The following is a 23365-nucleotide window of genomic DNA, read 5'->3' on the forward strand; positions in this document are numbered from 1 at the left end:
GGCAGGGGCGGGATATGGGGGCCCCCAAGCCCTGACACCGCCTACCTTCTGACAGGTCTCCAGGAACTCATCAATGGTCACCACCCCGTCCTGATTCCGGTCCATTTTCTGCAACTCAAGCCACGCCCTCTCAGTGAGTCTGTGTCCCACCAGGGCCAGCCCCTGCCCCAGGGCTGAGGACGTGCCAGGGGGTGGGGGGGTGGGCTCCTTCCACCCCAACCCGTCCCCTCTGTCCCCTCCCCAAGATCCAGGCCACGTAAAGTGCCCTCTCCAGCCACCTCCACCATGCAGCCGACCTCTCTGGCATCTCCCCAGTCCGTCCCCCACCCTAGACACTTTCCGGCAGCTCTCCTGGGCTCACGCTCCCCAGAAGGCACCCCCACGCTCGTCGGAGCCCCTCACCTTGCTGACAGCCAGCCGGGGCAGCTGAAGTCAGGATGGAGGCCTGTCTAAAGGGCCCCCAGCAAGCGGGAGGCGGAGCCCTAGCTCCGTCAGTCCCCATGGATACAAAGCAGTCACCCCAACCCCCTCCTCCTGCAGAGAGGTCCCTGGCGGAGTGGGGGGCAGCTCTTGGAAGGCACAAGAACACTGCTGGGGGGTGTTGGCTACCTTGGAATCTGTGAGCCCCTGCCTGCTCTGAGACGAAGTTTGGCAGATCAGTGAGCGGGGATGGCTTTAATTCGCTCCTTGGGATCCGGACAACCAGCCCGATGGGGGATGCAAGCTGAACCTCCTCGTGGGAGCGGGGAGGCTCACAGAGGGGAGTGGCAGGCCCAGGACTGCCCTAAGAGCCGAAGCCCCTTCCTCTTCCGGCCGCCCTTCCCCGCGCAGCCCGGGGCTGGAGCGCTCACCTGGAAGAACCTCTCCACGTGCTCCAGGGGCGCGTCCTCCCGCAGGATGGGGTAGGTGTGGCGGCCCATCATGTCATAGATGGACTTCATGATGGCCAGCATCTCCTGCAGGGGGGCCGGAGGGGCTGGCCTGAGCCTGGCTGTAAGGAGGTGGGGTGAGGGTTCGAGGGTCTGAGGGGAGGGGCTGCATCCAAGGGTGGGGGGCACCTCAGGGGCGGTGGTGGGTGAGTGCCCGGGGCTGTGGGAGCTGGAGAGAGGCGAGCTCACCCTCACCCAGTCCGCCCAGCACAAGCTTCTAACTCTTCAAGAGCAGTTGGAGCTAGATTTTTAATGCAATCTCCAGAATTTGAAACTGTAGCAACTATTTCAGAGACAGAAAAATGTTTGGGCCAGACGAAACCAGACTGTGGGCCTGTGTGGTGAGGGACCCCCCCCCCCCCGCCCCCGTTTGCATCCTGCCTTAAGGGACCACACTGCTCCCCCTTAATTGGTGGGAGCCAACGCCAGCTCCCCACCCCTGCTCCCAGCTTCTCCACTTGTGTCTCCCTCAGGACCTCTCTGTAAGAAAGGATGATCCAGGACACCTGTTGAACAGGATCAAGACACGTGGTGAGGGGCACCAAAGCTCCACGTCCCCTGCACCCAGGTATCCAGGCCTGAGAGCCCGGGAGAGGAGGAGAGTTCCTGGCCGCTGTCCCCTCCAAGGCCAGGCTGTGAGCTGTGTCTATGGCCAGGGAGGGGGGAGAGGAAGCCAGGGCAGCAGGAGAGAGGAGGAGAGAGGCTGGGGATATAGAGCAGTGGGGTGGGGGGCAGACAGGTCACTCCCAGCCTCCCCAGCCACCCCCGTACCTCTTTGGTGATGTAGCCGTCCTTGTTAATGTCGTAAAGGTTAAAGGCCCACTTGAGTTTCTCATGGACTGTTCCTCGCAGGAGGATGGACAGACCGACCACAAAGTCCTGTGGAGGAAGGGGAGGGGGAGGAGTGACAATCCAGCGCTCAGATTCTATTTCCGGTTCGCGGTGTGGCTTCCACTGAAATTCACGCCTATATAGGTGAGGCACCTCCAGCACAGAGTGGGCAGATGGTGTCCATCAGGTCAATACAGTGTGAGTGTGTGTGTGTGCGTGTGTGTGTGTGTGCATGTGTGTGGCGGGGATGGCATAGTGGCTGGAACTGATCATCTCAAATAAAGACATTCAAACGTATGGTGTCTTAGACCCATTTAATACATTGCCACTGACAGAGAAGGCCTCAGGGTGCTCCTTTAATGAAGGGGGTGCTCTATTTTCACTTTACCAAGTGTCTGCATTTCCAGGTGCTTGAAAACTTACAGCTTAAAAACTAAACTAACAGTGCTCAGTTCTGGGGTCATGCCATACCTGTGTGCAGTCACAGGTGTGACAGATAGTTTATTACTAATGTGAATGAACGTTCGAATGGCTTCCGTGTGAAAACTTCAACTGTTTTGTTATAACAGTTGGTAGAAAGCAAGTCTTTCCTGCCCCTTCCGGAGGGTTTGCAGGTTGAGCCCTCCCTGCCCCATGGGGTCCTCTCAGGCTGCTCCGAAAGAAGGGGAGCAGAGAAGGGCAGTCTATGGGGGGGAATGGAGGACAAGCGGACTGTGGAGGGACAGGGCTTTGCACCAAGGGGCTTGGTCCCACTCAAATTTTATTTTTTATTTTTTTGGCCATGCCACGTGGCTTGTGGGATCTTAGTTCCCCGACCAGGGATCGAACCCAGGCCCCAGCAGTGAAAGTGCTGAGCCCTAACCACTGGACCGCCAGGGAATTCCCCCCACTCAAATTTTAGATTTTCTGGATTAGAGGAAGCCTGTATCATGAGAAATGAAGACTAAGGGAAACAGAGAAAAGCAGTTTGGAAGAAACAAAAAATTATTCCAGGAGAAAAAAATACTTAACATAAACTATTAGATTCAGAGATTAGATATCTGGCATCCCTACAATAAGAATAGGGTGCTATAAAGAAGGAATACTTGGGAACAAGAGGGAGCTCTTGGGAATTAAAAATGAGAAAGCAAAATGACAGACTCAGAAGAAGCTGGAAAAGCACGTGGAATCTTCCATAAAGCAGTGTGAAAAGGCAGAGCTGGAAAATAGGAGAGAAAAGCGGATAATGAGAGGTCCACTCCAGAGGGACCGAAACTTGACCAGCTGGAGTTCCAGGAAGAGCCGGAGGAAATGGAGGGAAGCGTGTCCAAGAGGCAATGAAGGGGAAGGCTGTGAGTGTTCAGGTCCTGCTGTGGACCTAACGATGCGGGGAAAGAGCCCACAGTGTGGCCTGCAGGCATACATCACGAGACACTTCGGAAAACGGGTGCAAGGACAGGATCCTACAAGCTTCCAGAGAGGAAAACAAAACCAAACAGAAACAACAACAACAATAACAAGATCAGGTCCTGTACACAGGGTCGGGAATCAGCAGGACAGCTTCCGCCGTAGCTCTGGTCCCACACAACAGATCAAGCAAGAGTGAGAACGGAACGAAGTCACTTCCAGGCGTCCAAGGGCTCAGAAATTACCTCCCACATACTCTTTTGTAGGAAACTCCTGGAAGACGTGCTTTTGAAAAGAGAGAGTAAAGCAAGGAAGAAGAAGATGAAGGATTCCAGAACCAGGAGACCCAACCCAGGAGAAAGGGGAAGAGGTCCCCAGAGGGCACCCAGCACCAGGATGATGGAGCTGGTCAAAGGCTAGGGAGATGCCCATTCAGATGACTGGAGAAGGACGGAGTTGAATTACTGATGAGGTCACAGACACCAGGCAAATGACAAATCGGGACCACAGTTAACTGAAGGCAAAATAAAAATGTGTGCAGGAAATGGGAACATAATCACCGTTCACTGCAAGGCTCAGCTGGGGAACAAATTCACATCATGAGTAAACCGAGAGTGCTTAGCCAATCTGAATCCCATCGTTCCGGAAAGCCAGGGGATGGGAAAGGTGTGTGTGCAGAAGACTCAACTCCTCACCCGTGCAGAGAGTCAACGGGCAGCATCTAAAGCTGGGCAGTCGGGAAGGAGCAATAACAGGATATTAGGCGACAAGAAGACAAACAGTGACAATCGGCTAAAACAAGGGAGGTGGTTCCTTCCTCGGGTGTATCTGGGGGATGGTAACTGCTCTTTTTCCAAAGCACACCCTGTAAGTCTACTGGAGTCTGAAAGTCCTGTGTGTGTATAAGTGAAGAAAATAAAGATATACGAAGGGAGACACAGTGTGATATTTCTTATGTGCCTGAGTTTGAGGAATGCTAACCACTGAAGCTGAGCTCGTGTACGGTTTACAGAAGGAGTGAGAGTCAGAGCATTCTGGAAGCCACATCACGCCCTCTTCCCTGGGGTCTGACGGGCTTTCCCAGTGGGAAGCAAAGGCTCGGACTCCTAAGCTGGGCACCAGGGAACAAGCGGGTCCCGCACAGGACCCACTCTTCCCGTGTGGGCATGAGGGGACCCCGGCACCACTGTCCTCCCAGCTAGTCTCCTCAGATGCTGTGTAGAAGCCCTCATGGTCAGCCACGCTCAGAACTGTCCCTACTCGGTGTCCCTTAGCGGGTGTGTAGTATAATAGTGACGGTGCTAGGAGAGAGGTGGGTCGGAATGTCCCCTGCGAGACCACTGGCCCATCCCCAGTCACACACAGATGACCCCAAGCCTAGCCAGCCCACGTCCAGGTGCTTGCTGGTTCTAAATTTCCAGCTGCACACAGCACAGCTTCACGTGGGACTGTCGCTCGTCGGAGCTCCTTGGTCTCAATGCCGAGGTGTATGAAGCCCGTCATATCCACAGCCCCTGCTCTGTGCTCTCCCTGAGGGGCTCCTCAGCGACACCGGCTGGGACACCCCAGAGAGCAGAGCAGGCGCTCAGTGTGGGGCGGGGGTGATTAGGTCACGGGGCTGCAGGCCTTCCCGAGGGTACCGACCACAGCCGTCATTTGGCCAGTGGCACAGGGAGCGAGTTACTGCCGGGGCAGGTAACGGACAGGGCAGTCACCAGTGCTGAGGTTTGCTTGTTCTGCCATCTACTTACTCTTTCAGGTGAGGGCAGGGAAGTTACAATATTTCACCATATCAATAAACTCTAATTAATATGTATGTGTCTTATCTCAAGAATATACACAAAGGATTGGGATCATTGTAAATATGGATAAGCTGACCTGACTTTCTGTTCTAAGAGCACGTTGAGAGGTTTGGTCTGAGGTAGCGAGGAGGGCTGAGAGTCTCCCCCCAACCCCTCCGGATATTTCCTGACCACAGGGATCCCCACCCATGGTGCACCCAGGATTAGGCCCTGCCCGTTGGAAGGTCCCTGGGAGACACACGCCCTCCTCCCTTCCTGAAAAAGGCCTCCTAGAGCAGAGCATTGATATCAAGATGCCGAAAGTAAACAAGCAAGAAGGTCCCCAAGGTAAACAAACCTCCCCATAAGAAATCAGAGGAATTAATTTCAAGACGGAGAAGCATGACCTTCTGAGAAGGTGCCTAGCAGAAGGGGGTCAGCGCCAGCGCCCCCCGCTCAGCCACTGACAGCACCTCCCCAACAAAGACCCACCATTGACCACCTTAAAGGGACCATGGTGAGAGGCGACCACAGGAGGGTGATGGAGACCTTCCTGACACCCGCCACTATGTGGGGGCCCTGCTAAGCTGTCTGGTCATCTGATTCCTGAACAAGAGAAACCATCATCAAAGTCCTGCTTGGGTCTGTCACACAACTGTTTCTCACACTTCATTCCCAGGAGCCTCAGGTACCTCTTAAAGGATACACAAGAAACTGGCCACAGGGGTGGGACCAGGGAAAGAAAATGAATTTTCCCTGTTTACTCCTTTATACTGATTGGATTTTTACCATGTGCAGGCAGAACTGAAAACAAAAAAGCTGAAAACACTATAAGTTCACAAATACACTAAGAGTGTGGCCCGGGGAAGGTGAGGCCCCTGTGGTCACAGAGCTGGCCGTGGCCTTGGGCTGCCCCACCCCGGCCGAGGGTCAGTGAGCGGACCAGCTGGAGCAATAAGGGAAGCTGAGCAGCATCTCGAGTTATTATTACCCCAGCTGGTGCAGGGGCTTTCTCTCTCACTTTCCTGTCAGCCGCCCTTGGCCTTGGAAGCCGAGCTGCGGGGTTATCGATCAAGCCTGGCTCTCAGCAAGGTTTTCCTCTCCGAAGAGGTTTCAGCTTTTCTCCTGCAGCTATTTTTAGGGGCCTGGGCTCCACAGCTGGGGCCTCAGTGGAGCCCACGTGCTGCCGCACAGAACCCAGGCAGGGCCCTCCTGGGGGCAGGCGGCTGGTGGGGGGAGGCCAGGCAGGCTCGCTCACAGTGCTGCTGGGATGACCCCTGGGCCTGCTCGGGCGGGGAGGCTCTGCCTGTTTTCGGGCAAGGGGGTAAGTTCCAGGGCGGGGTGCCCAGATCCCCTTAGCACAGACCTCTAGTTAAACCTCGCCCTCTTTTCAAATGCGAATTCACGTTGGGTCACTACCGTCTCAGCGTGCCTTAATAGCTCCCTTGGCTTGGCGGGGCTGGAGTGGAAGGAAAGGCTGAGAATAGGGTGGCCAGACAGCAAACTCAAATTTCACTGACTTCACAGTCAGGCCCAGGGCCAGCCAAGCAGAGTCCACTCGTTCCCTGGGTGACACACTGGACCGTTTACACCAGGGTCATGTCTGAGCCTCCGGCAGCCCCGAGGGGGTGGCGTGGTGGCCGGGAGATGCAGGACCAGGGGACGTGGGAGGGGTCGACAGGGACCTACCTCAAAGCGGATGGCCCCGTTCCCGTCTGCATCGAAGGCGTTGAAGAGGAAGTGCGCGTAGGTGGTGGAATCTGGGGAGACCAAGGGCAAGGCTGGGAGTGTCGGGGCCGCCTGAGCCCCTACCCCAAGCACCCGCAGCCTATTGCTGCTGAGCCCTGGCCTGGAGTCCCCCCACTGCCTGCCGGATGGAGGCAGCACCGGGCAAGGGATACTGGGGAGGGCGTGTGCGGGTGAGGGTCCCCTCCCCATAAAAGGGATGCCCACCCTCTGCAGGGCTGCCACAGCGAAGCGGGAACTTTGGAGGAACTGGGGGCCTGGGCTCAGACTCACCTCCTTGAGGGAAGAACTGCGAGTAAATGAGTTTGAACGTGTCTTCATCCACCAGGCCCGTGGGGCACTCCTGCAGCAGGAAGGCACCCCTCTCAGTAATCCCAGCCACCCCCGTCCCACACCCTGACTCCACAGGGCCTGGGCTCTCTCCTCCCTCCTGCTGCCTGAGGCACCGCTGGGCTCCACCAGCCCCGGGCTGGGGAAAGCCTGGTGGGGTGGGCACGGCGGGAGGGGGTGGTGAGTCCCCTCATGCCAGGTCGGTCCCTCTGCAGGTTCCTCCCCTGCACCAGCATCGAGACACACAGAAGGGGGTGGGGTGCCTTCAGAACACTGACTCTAGGACCTGGCCCACCCCCCAGACAGCTCTCCCACAAAACATGAGCCCCATAAAGGCCCTGGGATATTCACTGTGCCGTGGGAAGTGTCCAGAAGGTCTGCCTGCATCCTGCAGCCAGGGACAGGAAAACCGGGGGGATCAGGGCCTCTCCTGGGGAGATGGGAGGCACTCACATTCTTGAAGCCCCTGTAGAGGGACTGCAGCTCCTTCTTGGTGAACTTGGTCTGTGCCTGCAGCTGGTCCAGCCCCTCCGGCTGGTGGCGCACCGTGGACAGCTCCAGCTCACTCTCGCTGCTGTCTGGAGGGGGACACAGACCCAGGAGGGTGGAACATGCGGCCCCGCCCCCATCTTGCTCCAGTGTGGGCACTGTAAGGGGCGGAAGTAAGGGGTGCAGGGACTCTCCTCGAGCGACTACCATGTACAGTGACCCAGGCTGTGCACTGCACAAATGTACAGGCTATAGAGGAACAGCACACTCAGGAGTTGTGCCTCCTGGTCTCTCTGCTGCCCTGCTCCTCATATAGAGTGGGCCCTGCCCGCTGGCCTCACCTTGAGCGTGCCACCCTCTCAGCCACACGGTGGGATGGGGATGAGAGTTGGGAGCAGGTCTTGTCCTGGAGAGACACTGAACAAGGGGAGGTGGGAGGGGAAAAAACAGAAGACAAGCACAGGGGACCTCGACCTTCAAGATACAATTCCTGGACCACCTCCTCCACGCACCTCTCCCTGCCCTGATTTCCCCCAGGAATTGGGAGGCCACTCCTCTTGGCTCATCCAGCCTAACATGCTGCTGTCCAGCTGCATTTGGTCTGGGGCTTTTATTCACATTTGAGTAGGAGGTCAGACTTCAAGGGTCTGTAGGGCAGGGACCAGATCTTTTCTTTAATAACCACGCATCAAAATATTAACTAACCATGGCTACCCTTTGCAGGGGAGGTAGATTTCAGGTGATCTTTAATTTTTTACTTATGGGTTTTGTTTTTTTTTTACATTTTCCTAATTTATTTTAGTACGGCACATATCAAGTTTATAATATAAAACAAAGCTATAAACAAAACGGCATTGAATACCTACCCCTTGCTGAGTAGCAGGCTCACATATTATAGAACTTCCCACTGAAATGGGCAGCGCCATCCCCACTGCTCTGTCACCATCCCGTCTCCCCTCTTGCCCAAGGAACTGTGAGCCCATGGTTACCTGCACAGCTGTTTGCTTGCTCCCAAACAGGTGAGCCCTGCAACACGGCCTCAGCAATCAAGGCTCTGTGATGGTAGGAGCTTGGGGGAATTTTCTTCTGTGAAGTAGGAAGCAACTTGAGGGTAAGGATGGGGGTGGGGAGGAGGTACTGGAAATTTAGAGAGAAGGAAGGAAGGATATAGCTCTCTTGCAGAATGGGTGCATGGATGGACCAAGGCAACAGAGCCTGACTGCTGGGTAATTTGCAGAGAGCTCTTGAGAGGCAGTGCTCATGGTAGAGGCCCAGGCATGGAGCTGGCACGGAGCTGGCCCAGCACAGGGCTCAGCCGGATCAGGCTAGGTGTGTGAGGCTCTGCAGGCCCGGGGTGGGTCATCAGAGAGGCTGCCTCACAGGGTTCACCCTGCAGCGTGTTAGACTTTGACCACAGTGACATTAAATTGGAATCTAAAACAATAAGATATATTTAAAATCCCAAATATTTGGAAATTAAAAAACACACTTTTTTTCCTTTTTTTTGGCTGTACTGTGTGGCTTGCAGGATCTTAATTCCACGACTGGGGATTGAACCCAGGCCCCAGGCAGTGAGAGCGCAAAGTCCTAACCACTGGACTGCCAGGGAACTCCCTAAACAACACACTTCTAATTAACCCCTAGGTTAGAGAAGAAAAATCACAAAGAGAATTTTGAAATATTTTGAATTAAATGATAAGGAAAACAACATACCATAATTTTCTGGATGCAGGTAAATCAGTGTTTAGAAGGAAATTTTTAGCTTTACATTCCTTTATTAGAAAAGAAGATAGGTGTAAAGCCAGCAATATAAGCTTCTAGAATCTAAAAATAAGAGCAAATTAAACTCAAAGTTATAAGAAAGGACATAATGAAAATAAGAGTAGAAATTAATGAAAAAGAAAACAGGCAAACATAGAGAAAAAGCAATAAAGTCATTTAGAAACTCAATAGGCAAGTCATAGACTGGAAAATATATCTGCAGTACGCATATCTGACAAAGACTCATTTCCAGAATATAGAAAGCACTCCTGCAAATCAACAGAAATAAAACTAATAACTCAATCTTTTAAATAGGCAAAAGACTAGACCACTTCACAAAAGAAGAGATACAAATGGTCCATAAGCAGAGGAAAAGATGCTTGACAGCATTCATTGTCAAAGAAATGCAGATATTCCAATGCAACATACCCAAGGATCTATCATTTCAAAAACACTGACAACACCAAATGTTGGTGAAGATGTGGAGCAACTGGAACTCTCATATAATATATTGTCGGTGGAAGTGTAAAATGGTGTAACCATTTTGGAGAACTGCTTGGCAGATTCTTATAAAGTCAAACATACATCAACCTTATAACCTATTTACCTAGGACAGATGAAGACATACGTGCACAAACAGACCTGTACAAGAATATATATAGTAGCTTTATTCATAACAGTCCCAAACTGGAAACTACTCAATCAACAGAAGAATGGAACTGTGGCACATTCACATAACAGAATAGTATATTCCATTTAAGAAAGGATGAACTACTGATATATACAACAACGTGGATGCATCTCAAAAATTATGCTCAGAAAAAAAGCAGAGATAAAAGAGTTCATACTTTATGATTCACTTACATGAAATTATAGGACAAGTAACAGTAATGCATGGTATTAGAAAGCAGTACAGCAGGTGGTGGTTAAAAGGGTGTATACAGTTGTCAAAATTTACTGAACTGAACATTTAACATCTGTGCATTGTATTGTATGTAAGTTATACCTCAATTAAAAAAACATAACTGCTTAGACTTTTGCCTTTGGTCATGATGGGGTAGTGAGTGTTAGACTTACCTTCCCACCACAGTCAACTTGAAAACTGGAAGAAATATGTGAGGCAAGTATTAGCAGGCTTTGGACTACAGCACAGGACTACAATCTTTGGGAGGAGGGAAACATATGAAGTGAGCTCCACATTCACCCTGGGTATGGGCTGGGGACACTTTCTGTGACATGGGGAAATGCTGATGAGGCAGAGATCAGAGTTTGCAGCTGCTGAGACAGATGGACTTGCAGAGCAGCATCCTGGAGAGGAGGGAACTACACAGAGATGGGGCCCCAGAAGTCTGTGTGGGGTTCCCTTGGGGCTTTGGCCAAGAGCTGGGCTACACATGTTCTGAATGAGACTCCGTAAGGCCCAGCTGTGAGCAGCTGTTGGGGGGTAGTAGGACAGAGACCTGAAAAGACATATCAGAGTTCATGCAATGATGAAAAAAGTTGGGAGTTCTGGCTCATCTAGAATGGAAATACTTCCCTATGAACTTCAGGCATTCAGCTGAAACCCCAGAAAGGCCGTGTCTTGGGAGAAAGCACAATGCTCTAGAACTAAGAACAAAGTTAAAACAAACCTATTCTAACAAAGTCTAAAATAAAGTCTGTGCAGATGAAGGGATCTGCCAGGAATTTAAGTGCCTGTCAAACTAAAATTCAATGGCTTTTTATGAAGATAATATAGTCCAGATTCCCTACAATATACCACCCATAGTAGCCACCATATAATAAAAAATGAAAAGACACGAGAAGTAGGAAAATGTAACCCAATGATCAAGAGATAAAGCAGTCATCAGAATTAATAGGTTTTTAAATTATTAGAATTATTATTTAAGTTTAAAACAATTAGTACCAATATGTTGAAAGTATTAAGGGAAAGAAAAGTGAACAGATGGGAATCTTAGCAGAGAAGTAAAAACTATAAAAAAAAAAACAAAGAAAAGAACCAAATGGAACTTCTAAACCTGAAAAAAACTCAACATCTAAAAAAAAATTCACTTGATGAACTTAAGTTTAGACACTACAGAAAAATAGGTCAGTGACCATAAAGACAGGTCAATAGGAATTATCCAAATTGAAAACAAAGAGAAAAAAATACTAATAAAACCATGCATAGAGCCTTAATGACAATAACAAGCAGCCTAATATGTATGTAATTAAAATACCAGAAATAGAGGAAAGAGAAAGTGGGACATAAAAAATATTTGAATAGATAATGGCCAAAATTTCCCCAAATTTGTTGAAAAATATCAATACACAGATTCGAAAAATTCAGTGATCCCAAAAAGGATAAATAAAGAGAAAACCACACATAGGCACATCATGATCAAACTGATGGAAACCAAAGATAAGGAGGCAATCTTAAAAGTAGCCACTGGAGAAGGGGAGGTCCTACAGGAGAACAGCAATAAGAAAGATAGCTAACTTCTCATGTGAAATGATGGAGATCAAAAGACAATGGAACAACACTTGTAATTCTTTAAAGAAAAAAATCTATTAACCTACAATTCTATATTCAGTGATCTTTCAAAAAAAAAGGTGAAATAAAGGCATTTTCAGATAAGTGAAGGCTAGAGAATTTGTTGCCAGCAGAATTGAACTACAAGAAATGCTAAAGGAAGAACTTCAGGATGAAGGGAAACGACATCAAATGGAAATCAAGTTCTGCAGGAAAATAACTGGCAGCTCAGAGAAATATTTTGAACTGGATGCATATGATAAGATAAATCAGAATTTGTGGGGTGCAGCTAAAACAGTACTTAGAGGTAAATTTAAAGCCATAAATGCCTATTTTAGAAGAGAGAAAAAATTTTAAATAAATAATATAAGCTTCCACCTAAAGAAACTAGAAATAGAAGAGTAAAATAAACCCAAAGCAAGCAGAAGAAAGGAAGCAGGAAAAGCAAAAATCAATGAAATTGGACTTCCCTGGTGGCGCAGTGGTTAAGAATCCACCTGCCGAGGCAGGGGACACGGGTTCGAGCCCTGGTCCGGGAAGATCCCACATGCCGCAGAACAACTAAGCCCGTGTGCCACAACTACTGAGCCTGCGCTCTAGAGCCCGCAAGCCACAACTACTGAGCCTGTGTGCCACAACTACTGAAGCTCGTGCGCCTAGAGCCCATGCTCCGCAACAAGGGAAGCCACTGCTCGCCGCAACTAGAGAAAGCCCGTGCGCAGCAACGAAGACCCAACGCAGCCAAAAATAAATAGATAAATAAATTTAAAGAAAAAAAATGTAACTATCCAAAAAAAAAAAGACTAAGTTCTGGGGATCTGATGTACAGCATGGGGACTACAGTTAGCAAAACTGTATTGTATACTTGAAAGTTGCTAGGGGAACAGATCTTAAATGCTCTCACCACAATAACAACAAAAATGGTAATTATGTGAGGTGATGGATGTATCAGCTAACTTTATTGGGGTGATCATTTCATAAACATACACAATGCTACGTGTTAATTATATCTCAATACAGCTGGAAAAACAAACAAGTAAACAAAAAGAAAATTATGTGCCCATTTCACTTTTGAACATAGATGCAAAATCTTAAACCAAATGTCAGGTCAGGTAACTGAATCCAACTGTATTTTTTTTTTTTAAAGTACACTAGGGTCAAGAAGGTTTTATTTATAAGAGTATAAGGAGAAAAAATCATATGAAAATCCTAATACAGAAAAGGCATTTGATAAACATCCACATCTATTTATAATTAAATAAATAGACAAAAACTCTTAGCAGGCTAAGAATCAAACGGAACTTTATTAACTTGATGCAGCTTATATTTGCAAACCATATATTTATTTACAGACGATATTAGGTTTAACGGTAAAGGCTCAGACACATTTTCTTTAAGATTTGGGACAAGGCAAGGTTGGCCACAGTCACCACTAATTGATGTCCGGCCAATGCTCTAAGGAAATCTTGAAAAAGGCAAAAAAAAAAGCACCCCAAAAAACAACAAAAAAACCCCAAACAGTGTAAGAGTTGGGACGTATAAGATAAAACTAACATTATTTATAGATGGTATGGTCCCTACAGTGACAAAAAGAATCAATATACCTGAGAGTTGAGTGAAGTTGCCAGATGCAAGATTAATTTATGAAAATCAATAGCAATTTTCTACACCAGTAATAACCACCTAAAAAATATAATAAAAAAGATAACATTCATAATAGCAATAAAAATTAAAAGTATCTAAGTATTAACCAAAACTCAAAGGACTGCTATATAGAAAGATAATCTGAATAAAAGAGACATTCTATTTTAGATAGGACCATAATAACATTATAAAGATGTTATTTCTCCTGTAATAAACTGTAAATTCAACACCATCTCAATCAAAAACCCAGTTGGAGTTTTTGAAGACCTTGATAAATTTACTCTGAAATGTATAATGAGGAATTAAAAAATCCATAAAAATCTAGAAAGGAAGAGTAGAGGGAGTTTTCCCTATTAGATACTAACACATATTCGTAATCACTGTAATAAAAATTGTGAGGCTGGTACAAGAATGGACGACAACTCCATCCTGTGGGTGCTCATGTCGAAACCCTGGGCATAGACCTTCCTCCCAACACTCAATCCCCACGCAAACCCTGCCAGCGCTACCCTCAACCTGCACCTGCCTCTGAGCCCCTCTCCCACCTCCACTGCCCCCACCAGACTCCAGGGCTCCATCATCCCTCCTGGCTTCTCTCCCTGCTTCTGCCCTGGATCCCACCGGTCTATTTTTGAAATAGCGCTGGAGGAAGCTGCTGAAGACATATCCTCAGGTACCCCTCCGTGCAACAACCTCCCGCACCAAAGTCCTTAAATGGCCAATAAATGTGCTCCCCCGCCCCCAGCTCTGACCTCATCTCCCAGGTCCCTCCCTTTGCTCCCCCGCCTTCAGCCATGCTGGCCCCTCTGGCCCCTCAAACCCACCAGGCACACTCCCTTGCTCTTCTCTCTGGCTCGAATTCTCTTCCCTTGGAACCCACATTTCCTTCAGGCCTCTGATCAATCATAACCTCCTCAGGGGTGTCACACACATCCCATGTTCCTATCTATCCCTCGTCTCTGTTTTACTTTCTTCATTTGGCCATGACTCCCTGGCATATGCATATTTCTCTGTTTACTGGTGTGATGGACAGAATTGTGTCCCTCTCTCCCCAACTCATATGTTTAAGCCCTAACCCCCAACGTGATGAGGTCTTTAGGAGGTAATTAAGGTTAAATGAGGTCATAAAGGTGGGGTCTTAATCCAATAGGTTATGGTGACCTTATAAGAAGAAGAAGAGTGATTCCCCCTCGAACATGAGGGGGAGGAAAGGCCATGTGAGGACACAGCAAGAAGGTGGCCGTCTGCACGCCAAGAAGAGAGGCCTCACCAGAAGCCAACCCCGCTGGCACCTTGATCAGGGACTTCCGGTCTCCAGAATTGTGAGAGAATAAATTTATGTTGTTTAAGGCCCCTGGTCCATGCTATTCTGTTATAGCAGCCCGAGCAGAACAAGACAACTGGCTCTCCTGCCTGCTCACTGCTGCACCCAGCCCTGGAACAGTACCTGTATGTGAGGCACGCTCTGTAGCACATGCTGGATGGGCGGATCCCCCACGGCTATGTTTGCTTGGGTGGGTTCGTGGATTATTGCCTTGGGTGTCAATTTTAATGTCTCTAGTCCAGGCTTACCTCCTGAAGCAACATGCCGTGTGGTTCACACCTGTTGGGCAGGGGGTGGGTGGGGAATCAGAGAGAAAGGTGATACTCCAAGACTCAGGTGCAATGCCAGCACGGTCAAAGGGCACCCTGGGCAGAGGGTCCAAGGTGAGCCAAGGGATATATGGGCACGGGAGCCACGGAAGTGCCAGAGTGGAGGAAGGGCTTGCCTGATCTTCATTCCAGAATGGCCACTCTGGCCTCGGGTGTCAAATGAGGTGACATAGAGAAGAGAGACTGGCAGAGGTGTCAAGAAGGAAGAAGCCACTGCCCCTGGCTACCAAGTGGACCAGGGCTGGGAGGGCAGAGCCCAGGATGACCTCATGTTTCTGACCTGGGAGACTAAGTGACTGCTGGTGCCTTCCACCAAGACGCAGGTGTTAATTACCCAAAACTGGAAGATAAGGCAGAAAGATCACCAAGGGCTTTTCAACGTCACACTAGAACACTTGCTTTAGGAAACTCTGCTTGACTTATTTTCTATCCATCAGAGCCCAGGTGCTGCGAAGCTAGATGTCAACCAGACTGACGGGTTGCAAATGACTTGTGTCCACTAGGGACGGAATGATTTCCATCTTTGGAAAACATGGCCCTTAAAGTTACTGGCTATTAATTTGCCCTTTGGAACATCAACCAGTTTTGATTCCTATGTAGCATCAGTTTCTGAAACAGCTTTGCTCTCCTGCTTGTTCCCTAAACAAGTGAGAGTCAAGTTTTTAACTTTGACACTTGCACTTGGGCCGGCAGAATACAAGAGGCAGGGGAAATCCCTCGTGTTTCTTGGCTTGGGAAATAGCTACCAGTTCTCTACGCCCACCCGACTCCTGGGCTCTGTGGACCCTTCCCCACCCTCCTTCCTGAGGAGCTGGGTGCCCCTTCCTCCAGAAGCCCGATGCCACAGCATCCTGCCCGGCCCGCTGGCCTCACGCTGGGCTCTGTGGGGTCGTCTCAGGAGCAGGGAGCCCGCTTCCTTCCTGACGCCCACGGCGTCAGGCCAGGTGCCAGGGACCCTACCTGCTCCCAGGGGCGCTGGAGGCCTCTCCTGGCTCTTGCACAGGAGAAATGCACAGGTTCCTCCCTCTTTGGTTAGTTTCAGTGGAGACGCAGCCAGATCTCTTAGGAGCTGCCCAAGACATCACACCCTCCTTCTGCAATCACAGGTGCACTGGCGATGAATGGACCTAAACAGCCACCGGCACGGCTTTCCTCAACACGCTGAAGAGCCTCGTTTGGCAAAACTGTGAAGCCAACCTGCCTCTATCATCTCCCTGCGCTCAGCCCTCCCCTCCCCTCTCTAGGGGCTAGTCCGGGGCCATCCCCTCCTCATTAAGTAGTATTCATTGATAACCAGGGGGTCAGCAATACAGATTTCACCTCTCTATCAAACAAGCATTTTGTCAAAGGAGTGAAAGCATGAGGTTTGAAGAGAATTGTTTTAAGGCTAAACGTCTCAAGGTCGTACCACAGCCTGATAGGTGACAAACCAGGCTTTCTTCCCATTGCGTAAAAGTCTCAGTCCCTGTTCCCGTCCCCCACTCCACGCAGCCCCCTCTGCGCAGGACCCACCTGCAGGGGCTTGGGAAAGGTGGCTCCGAGTCTTTCATTCTCTGAGCTAAGGGCACCAGGTACGGGGTGAGGGGCGCTTTTCACCTGCCCGCGTGCAGGAGCCTTCCCACAACCCTGGCTGCCCCGACACCTCTGCGAGGCTCCCCACTAGGCTGCTTCTCCTGCCAGCCAGCACCCAGCTTTGCTTCCCTTTGCAGCAAGACTCCAAGCTGCCGTCCACACTCGATGGCTCCAATCCCTCCTGAACCCAGCTGCTGGTCAGCGTGCCCTCGGTGGGCTGCGGCGCATTCCTGAAGCCTGCTGTGAATGGGCATATCCAGCCGAGGACTTGGCACACGTAGGAACCAGGGGTGGGGGGCACTGGCACAGCCAACAGGCAGACCAGCCCCGGATCAGGGTGCCAGCGAGGCGGGGGCACCGGGCTTTGTTGTGATTGAATTTGAGAATTCACAAGGCATCCATGTGGTCATCAAGGGGAAAGCTCAGGGACTTCCTTACACCAAGGCTGGGTTACAACATGAAGCTTAACTTGATTTACCAACGGGAGGCTCTACAGTCCCTGCATTCTTGGGGCCTCTGAGTCCTCCATGTGGTCCCCTCCCTCTCTGCTGGTCAAGTGACACCTAGATCTTGGGGTCCCACAGAGGAGCCCCGGGGACTGCCGTGGGGTAAGGGGAGGCCTGTGGGGCAAGACTCCCTTCTCAATCTGAGCAGCGCCCTTTCTATGTGTCGGGGGTCCAGGCTTCTAAGCAAGGCTTCGTTTGAGGTTCCATCAAACTGCTTTGAAACCTCTGACTGTGACTAGATGTGCAACAGTCGAGGCACTGACTTGCGGAGGTGGGGAGGGGGCCTTGCCTAAGTCCCCCAGCCCACAGCAACAGCAGGCCTGGGCTCCAGCCCACCTCCCTGTCTTGCAGAAGCCACCCACACAGAGCCTGCCTCTCTCCTTCCCTTTCCCAGGCCCGGGGGCCCAGGAGCCCGGACCTTACAGAGCACACAGTGAAGGACACCCACCGTGGTGAAGTGCCTGTCAAGTGCACCCTCCTCTCCCGCTAACTTCTAGTGCACAAGTTAGTGATGTGTGACGCTGGGGGGAATCTGGGCTAGGACATTTTTGGTAAGAAATGACGAGAGCTAACACATACAGCACTCACTCCATGCCAGGCCCTGCTTTATGAGCTTTGCGCACATTCATGCAGCTCTACGAGGGAGACTTTTCCCACTTGGGATATGAACCCGGACAGCTGCCTCCACTTTGGACTCCTGACACCTGCACTGTAGAAGGCCGGGACACAGAGCTGTGTCCAAAGCCGCCTTAGCCGTGCAGAGTTAGAGATGCATCCAGGACGGGTGCGCCAGAGTTCGAAAAGGTACTAGCTCTGCCACTCCCTGAGCCTCAGTTTCCTCATCTGTAAAGTGGGCCTGCTGTTGAGGACAAAATTATGATGTGTATAAAGTGCCTAGTGCAGAGAGCGCTCACTAGATGCCGGCTACTGTCATTGTCATTAGCATCCCAGATCTGGAAACTCTGCCCAGGGGCTGCAGGAGTCTTGAGGGACTTGCAATTTACCAAGAGTGGTGGACCCCGCCAAGGAGAAGGGAATCCAGGATGCTCAGAACATCACCACGCCCTCAGCAAAGGTAGCAGAGGGTGTTGGGGGGAAGAAGAGCAGGAGAAGGAGTAGGAGTAACAGCAGACCCATGGGCCTGCTCCAAGCCAAGAGTCGGCTGTGGACCCACCAGGCTCCTGGGTCACCTTTGCAAGGCCGGGCCCCCATGGGCAGCTGTGCAGAGGGCAGCTGCAGAGGGCTGGGGCCGCCACTCAGAGGCAGCAACAGGGTGGTGGGCCAGGCTGTGCGTATCTCTGCCTTGGGCACTACTCTCTCTTGCTCTGTTCTCTATACCTACGTGTACTCAGGCCCTCGCAATCCAGCCTCCTTGCCGCCACCCCAGCCAGTGGGACCCTTCCCTCAGAGGGCATTTCCCAGGGCTGCCCTAAAGGGAGGGTCAAGATCCTGCATTGCTTGCGTTCCTGGCAGCGTCACACTACCTGGCATACAATGGGTGCCCAACAAGTGTGGCTGAAAATGGCATATGGTCTACACAGACTCAACACCTGCTGTTTGCCAGGCAGTGCTGGGCACACTCTGGGGCCACAAGTGTATGGACACAAGTCCGTGTCGCCCTTGGAGAGCTCACATTTGGTGGGGACAGGGACATAGAAAATTTCAGGTCAGTGTCATCTAATACAACCTGAGGGGCAGGGATCCAGAAGGGTCAGGGAAAGTTCCCATGGGAGATGGTGCCTCTAATCCAACCGCTCACTTACAGACAAAGAAGCAGAGCTCAGATTGGAAAAGTGATTTTCCCAAGTTAAGGACAGCAGGTCAGGGACCACATCAGAGCTGAAAGGCAGTTCTCCTAGTCCCAGGTCAGAGTTCCTTCTAGAGCAAGGACGCTCATCCTCCCCACGGACACTGGGCCTGAGCATTCTTCATGGTGAGGGCTGCCTGTGCCTTGCAGGATGTTTAGCAGCGTCCCTGGCCTCTGCCCACTAGATGCCAGTGGTACCCTCCCTACCAACTGTGACATCCAAAACGCCTCCAGGCATTACCAAACGTCCACTGAGGAGCAAAACTGCCCTCGGTCGAGAGCTACTAGTCTAGAACTTGGGAAATCTGAACTGAGATAAGAGAGGCAGCAGCCAAAGTCAAGCCCTGGGTCACAGATGTGGACGAGAAAGTCTGGTGTCAGGGCTGGGCCAGCCTTGCAAATAAGCACCAGGCTTACCAGCCCAGGCTCACTTTTTACCAGTGTGCTCGCACTTCTGAGATCCCTTAGATTTGAGTCTCACTTGTAACTTTTTCAAAGTGCTTCAGCTCACCACACCCCTGTGAGGTGTATAAGAGAAAATATTCTGTTATTATCCTCATTCTACAGATGAGGAAATTGAGGTTCCAGAAGCTTAGATGCACCAAAGTCACCCAGTGAGCTAGTGGCCAACCCAGGCTGGAACTCCCCGCGATGGGGCCGCCCCAAGACAGAGACTGACAGGGCGGAGAGAGGAAGGTCTTTCAACTTCTGCATCTACTTCTGGAAGCCTGCGTCCCTAGAACTCAAATCCATTAGTTCCTAACAATCCCCAGGGACACCATAACTCTGGTCTCTTACAGATGAGAAGTACGGAGGCTCAGAGAGGACAAGAGCACGTCCAACTGCACACCAGAAGGCCTGGAGGGGAGCTGGGCACTAGCCCTCTTCCCTCAGTGCCAGCTCACCTCCAGGCTGGGGCCGAAGGGTCTGGGCTCCTCACGGTCCATGACAGTCCCTTAGACACTGCCTGACCAATGGGTCCTTCCAGGCACGTAGCGGGCACCACTCCCCATCAACATGGAACATCTGGTACTTATAACTCCCTCCCTCTGACGCAGGCAGGGGAGGCCTGTCTGAGTGAGAGAATGTTTTCATCTGTGAATCAGTTCTGCTATTAAGAGTGATCATTCTATCGCTAATTATTGGCGATAGCAATGGTTCACAACGTTTGTGCATTTATTACACACCAAGAACAATCCTGGGGGCCATTAAAGCCCTACTGACTAAAGTGTGCCGCAGCCCCATGGGGCAGGAATTATTGGCCCCACTTTACAGATAGTCAAGCTGAGGCTCAGACAAGTTAAGGAGCTTTACGGCCAGTATGTGTGGGTGCCAGGATCCCAACTCAGACCTGGTTGACTCTGAGGCTCTGTGCTTCTCCCACTGCATCGAGACCCCAGAACTCCAAGGGGCACAAATGGGCAAATATACCAGAAAAGACAAACTCATTAGAGCCTGAAGTGGGTTTTTTTAGCAAGTTGAATAAACCATCCGTAGTCTTGCGCATCCGATCCACCCTGTAAAGAAATCCCTCTTAGAAATCACAAAGGTAAACTTCAGGCTGCCAGACCTGTGAGCATGTTGGGCTCAGTTAAGAAGGGTTTGTAGTACTAAATAGAGTGAGCCTGGCCGCTGCTCCCGGCCTCTGGTGGTCCCAGGAGGACCCAGGAAACGGGGAAAGAGCAACGTAGTGGCCTTGGTTTCCCCAGTACCAACCACCCCACTGCAGTCTCCAGATGGGGAAAGGATAGGGGATAGTGGGCAGGCTAGTGTCCCCGGGAAGCGTGGGTCCTCAGGGCACAGCAGTGTGGGATGCCCACTTACCCCTACCTGTATTGCCTATGGAGTCGCCTGTCATAGATTCCTCCTGCCAGGGTCAGTATCCATCCAGCCAAGTGCAAGCCCAGTTTGGGCAATTTTCTTCCCCAATTAAAATGTAAAGTTCAAGGTGGCACTTCTCAGAACCACCTTGAGCAAGTCCCTTCTCTCTGGGCCTCCTGAACTCACCTAGAAAAGGTGTGATGCCGCCCAGTGGCTTCTGAAGGGCACATGGCCGTGGACTTCAGGAAAAGAGCCAGCCCTGGGCTCTGAATGGAGCTGGGCCTTGCTTCCTGGCCCTGGGCCCCTTCCTGCCCTCAGCAGCCGTTTGCAGGGGGTTGTGGCTCATCCCTAGGCCGGAGAGAGGGGCTGTGGGGCAGTCCAGCGGCAAGGAGAGGTTCCTCCTCCTCCCCTCTCCGGGCCTCTGGGTCTCAGTCCCAGGAGCTGGAGCCTGGCAAGGTCAGCAGAGTGCTGAGGCAGGCAGGATGCCCATCCTCCTCTGAGAGGACAGTAGGGGCACACAGGTGACAGGAACAGGACCGGCTGGCCCCGTCCCCACAGTCCAGAGGTTCAGGGCGCAGAGGATAAGTTACAGCCCTGGTGGGTCAAGGTCCCCTTCACAATGGGTGTGTCCTGGAGGGGCTCCTTTTAACCTGCCCAGAAGTGGGAGAGAGGTACCTAGGGTTGGGAATCAACTCTAAGGGTCCCTGTCAGGGGTCCCAGGGAGGCCATCAGTGTCTGATTTAAGAGCAGGTCTGTCTCCTCAGTTAATATTTTATTGGGACCGAAACGTGGCGCCTGAGGGTTTGGTTACCTATCCCTGAGCCTTGCCAGGGGAACGGGACTGCGGGTTAAGAGTCGAAGGAACGGCCCATCACTCAGCAGAGGTTTTATGTTACTCGCTGCTGCAGCCTGACGCCCTGGGCTGAGGGTCCTTCCCGTTATCTTCACCCTGTGCCACCCCCCACCACCGGGCGGCCAAGCCGGCGGTGCTCACTGCGGGCGGCTAAGACCGGCGGGCCTAGGACAGCCAGGGGTGCCCTCTCAAGGTGTCATCGGCATCTCACTCACACCCACCCCAAGCGCCGCGCTTCCATCCCCTCTGGGACTCTTCGGAGCCCAAGCCCTCTCTGCCCCCTTAGTCCCAGGCCAGCCCTCCGGAGCCGGGAGGGGGCGGCTGCCGAGGCGGGCAGGGCCGCGGAGCGCAGCGTCCCTGAGGGCCGCTCCTCGCCGGACCCGAGAACCCGCACCCCGGAGCGCAAGTGCTGCTCCCTCCCCTCTGACCGCTGGCCCCCGGCGCAGGGCAGCGGAGGGGCGGGTGGCCGTGCGTTACCTTCCATGGACATGGGCTCCAGGATGCCGAACTGCTTGAGGACGGCGATGAACAGCAGCACCACCACGGCCATGGCGCACAGCTCCATGCCCTGGATGCCCATGGCGGCCCGGGCTGCCTGGGGCCGGGGCGTGCCCCTCGCCCGCGCGCTGCCTCTGGAGGCACCGGGGCCGGTGCAGCCTGCCCGGCCTCTAGGGGAGACCGTGGCTCACATGCTCCCGGCAGGCGGGGCTGCGGGTGTCGGCGGGGCCGGGGCCCCGCGGAGGGCGGCGGCGGCGAGCTGGGACCGGCCAGGAGGTTGGACCCCGCGCGGCGGCCGAGCAGAGCGCAACTTTCCGAGTCAGCCGGCAAACTTCGAGGCGCGGCGGCGGCGGCGGCGCGGAGCGCAGCTTGGGCGGCCGGCGCGGGCCAGAGGCGCCTCCATGCCCGGCGAGGGCGCCGCGCCTCTTTCGCCCCCTCTCCAGCCCCACGGGCTCCGGGGCGCGGGGGCGCGGCGGCTGCGGGGGACCCGTGCGTTCCCGGGCGCTCCCGGCCGCCCCAGCCTCCATCGCGGCTCCCCGCGCGCTCATTGGCCTAGGCGCGGCGACCACCGGGGGAGGAGTCCCCTGCGGCCCCCCCGCGCCAGCCCGGGAAGGGGCGGAGGGAGGCGGCCCCGCCCCGCACGGGCCAGCCCCGAGACGGAGTCTGGCTCCGAGCCACCGCTACCCCGCCAGCCCCCGGGAGGCCGCGCGGTCGGCGGTTTCACCGAACCGCCCGTGCAGGGTGGGGCCGAGTGGCTGGGGAGGGGGCCGGGGCCGGAGAGGAAGGGAGCCGCAGCGCCGCTCCCCGTGGGGAGTCGGGGCTCCCCTCTCCTGGCGGAGGAGCACTGAGCCTGGCCACCGCCAATCTCCGCCCGGCGGGCCAGCACAGAGCTGGCCTTAGGAGGATCCGGGGAGCCCTCTCGACCCAGGGTATTTCCTACAACCATCAGCCCACGGCCGGAGATTGAACTTGGCCCGGGTCTGGCCCCCGCTGAAAATGGAAAAGTTGGTATCCAAAGTTCTCCAGTTCTGGAAACCCGCATGCGCTCGAGGCTTTGGGAGGGAGTTGGGCTTTACCATTAGAGTCTATGGAGCTGAGTTCAAATTCTGACTTTGCTGCGTGACCTTGGTCGAGTCACGGACTTGCCGCCTCCTCCTCCTCCCCAAAGAGGGGCTGGTGCCTGCCTTTCCGGCTGTGGGAAAGAGCTGAGCGGATGCCAAGTGCTACGCGCGGGCAGTGCAAGGGA

At 52.6% G+C, this 23365-nt stretch overlaps 1 protein-coding gene across 2 annotated transcripts in view; it reads right to left on the minus strand.

Annotated features, from left to right (window-relative positions):
* KCNIP3 (potassium voltage-gated channel interacting protein 3) overlaps positions 1 to 23365 on the minus strand; it is an 88263-nt gene that overhangs the window by 2560 nt on the left and 62338 nt on the right. Inside the window, exons 3-8 of one of the 2 annotated variants that reach the window (XM_059893435.1) lie at positions 7457 to 7581; positions 6947 to 7016; positions 6617 to 6687; positions 1701 to 1808; positions 852 to 956; positions 46 to 108 (exon numbers count right to left, since the gene is read on the minus strand). In XM_059893435.1, the coding sequence (XP_059749418.1) occupies positions 46 to 108; positions 852 to 956; positions 1701 to 1808; positions 6617 to 6687; positions 6947 to 7016; positions 7457 to 7581 (542 nt within the window). Of the gene's footprint in view, positions 1 to 45; positions 115 to 851; positions 957 to 1700; positions 1809 to 6616; positions 6688 to 6946; positions 7017 to 7456; positions 7582 to 23365 lie in introns of both variants that reach the window. The other variant, XM_059893433.1, reaches the window with a different exon arrangement.

The sequence above is a fragment of the Balaenoptera ricei genome, chromosome 13, assembly GCF_028023285.1.
Source record: "Balaenoptera ricei isolate mBalRic1 chromosome 13, mBalRic1.hap2, whole genome shotgun sequence".
NCBI lineage: Eukaryota > Metazoa > Chordata > Mammalia > Artiodactyla > Balaenopteridae > Balaenoptera > Balaenoptera ricei.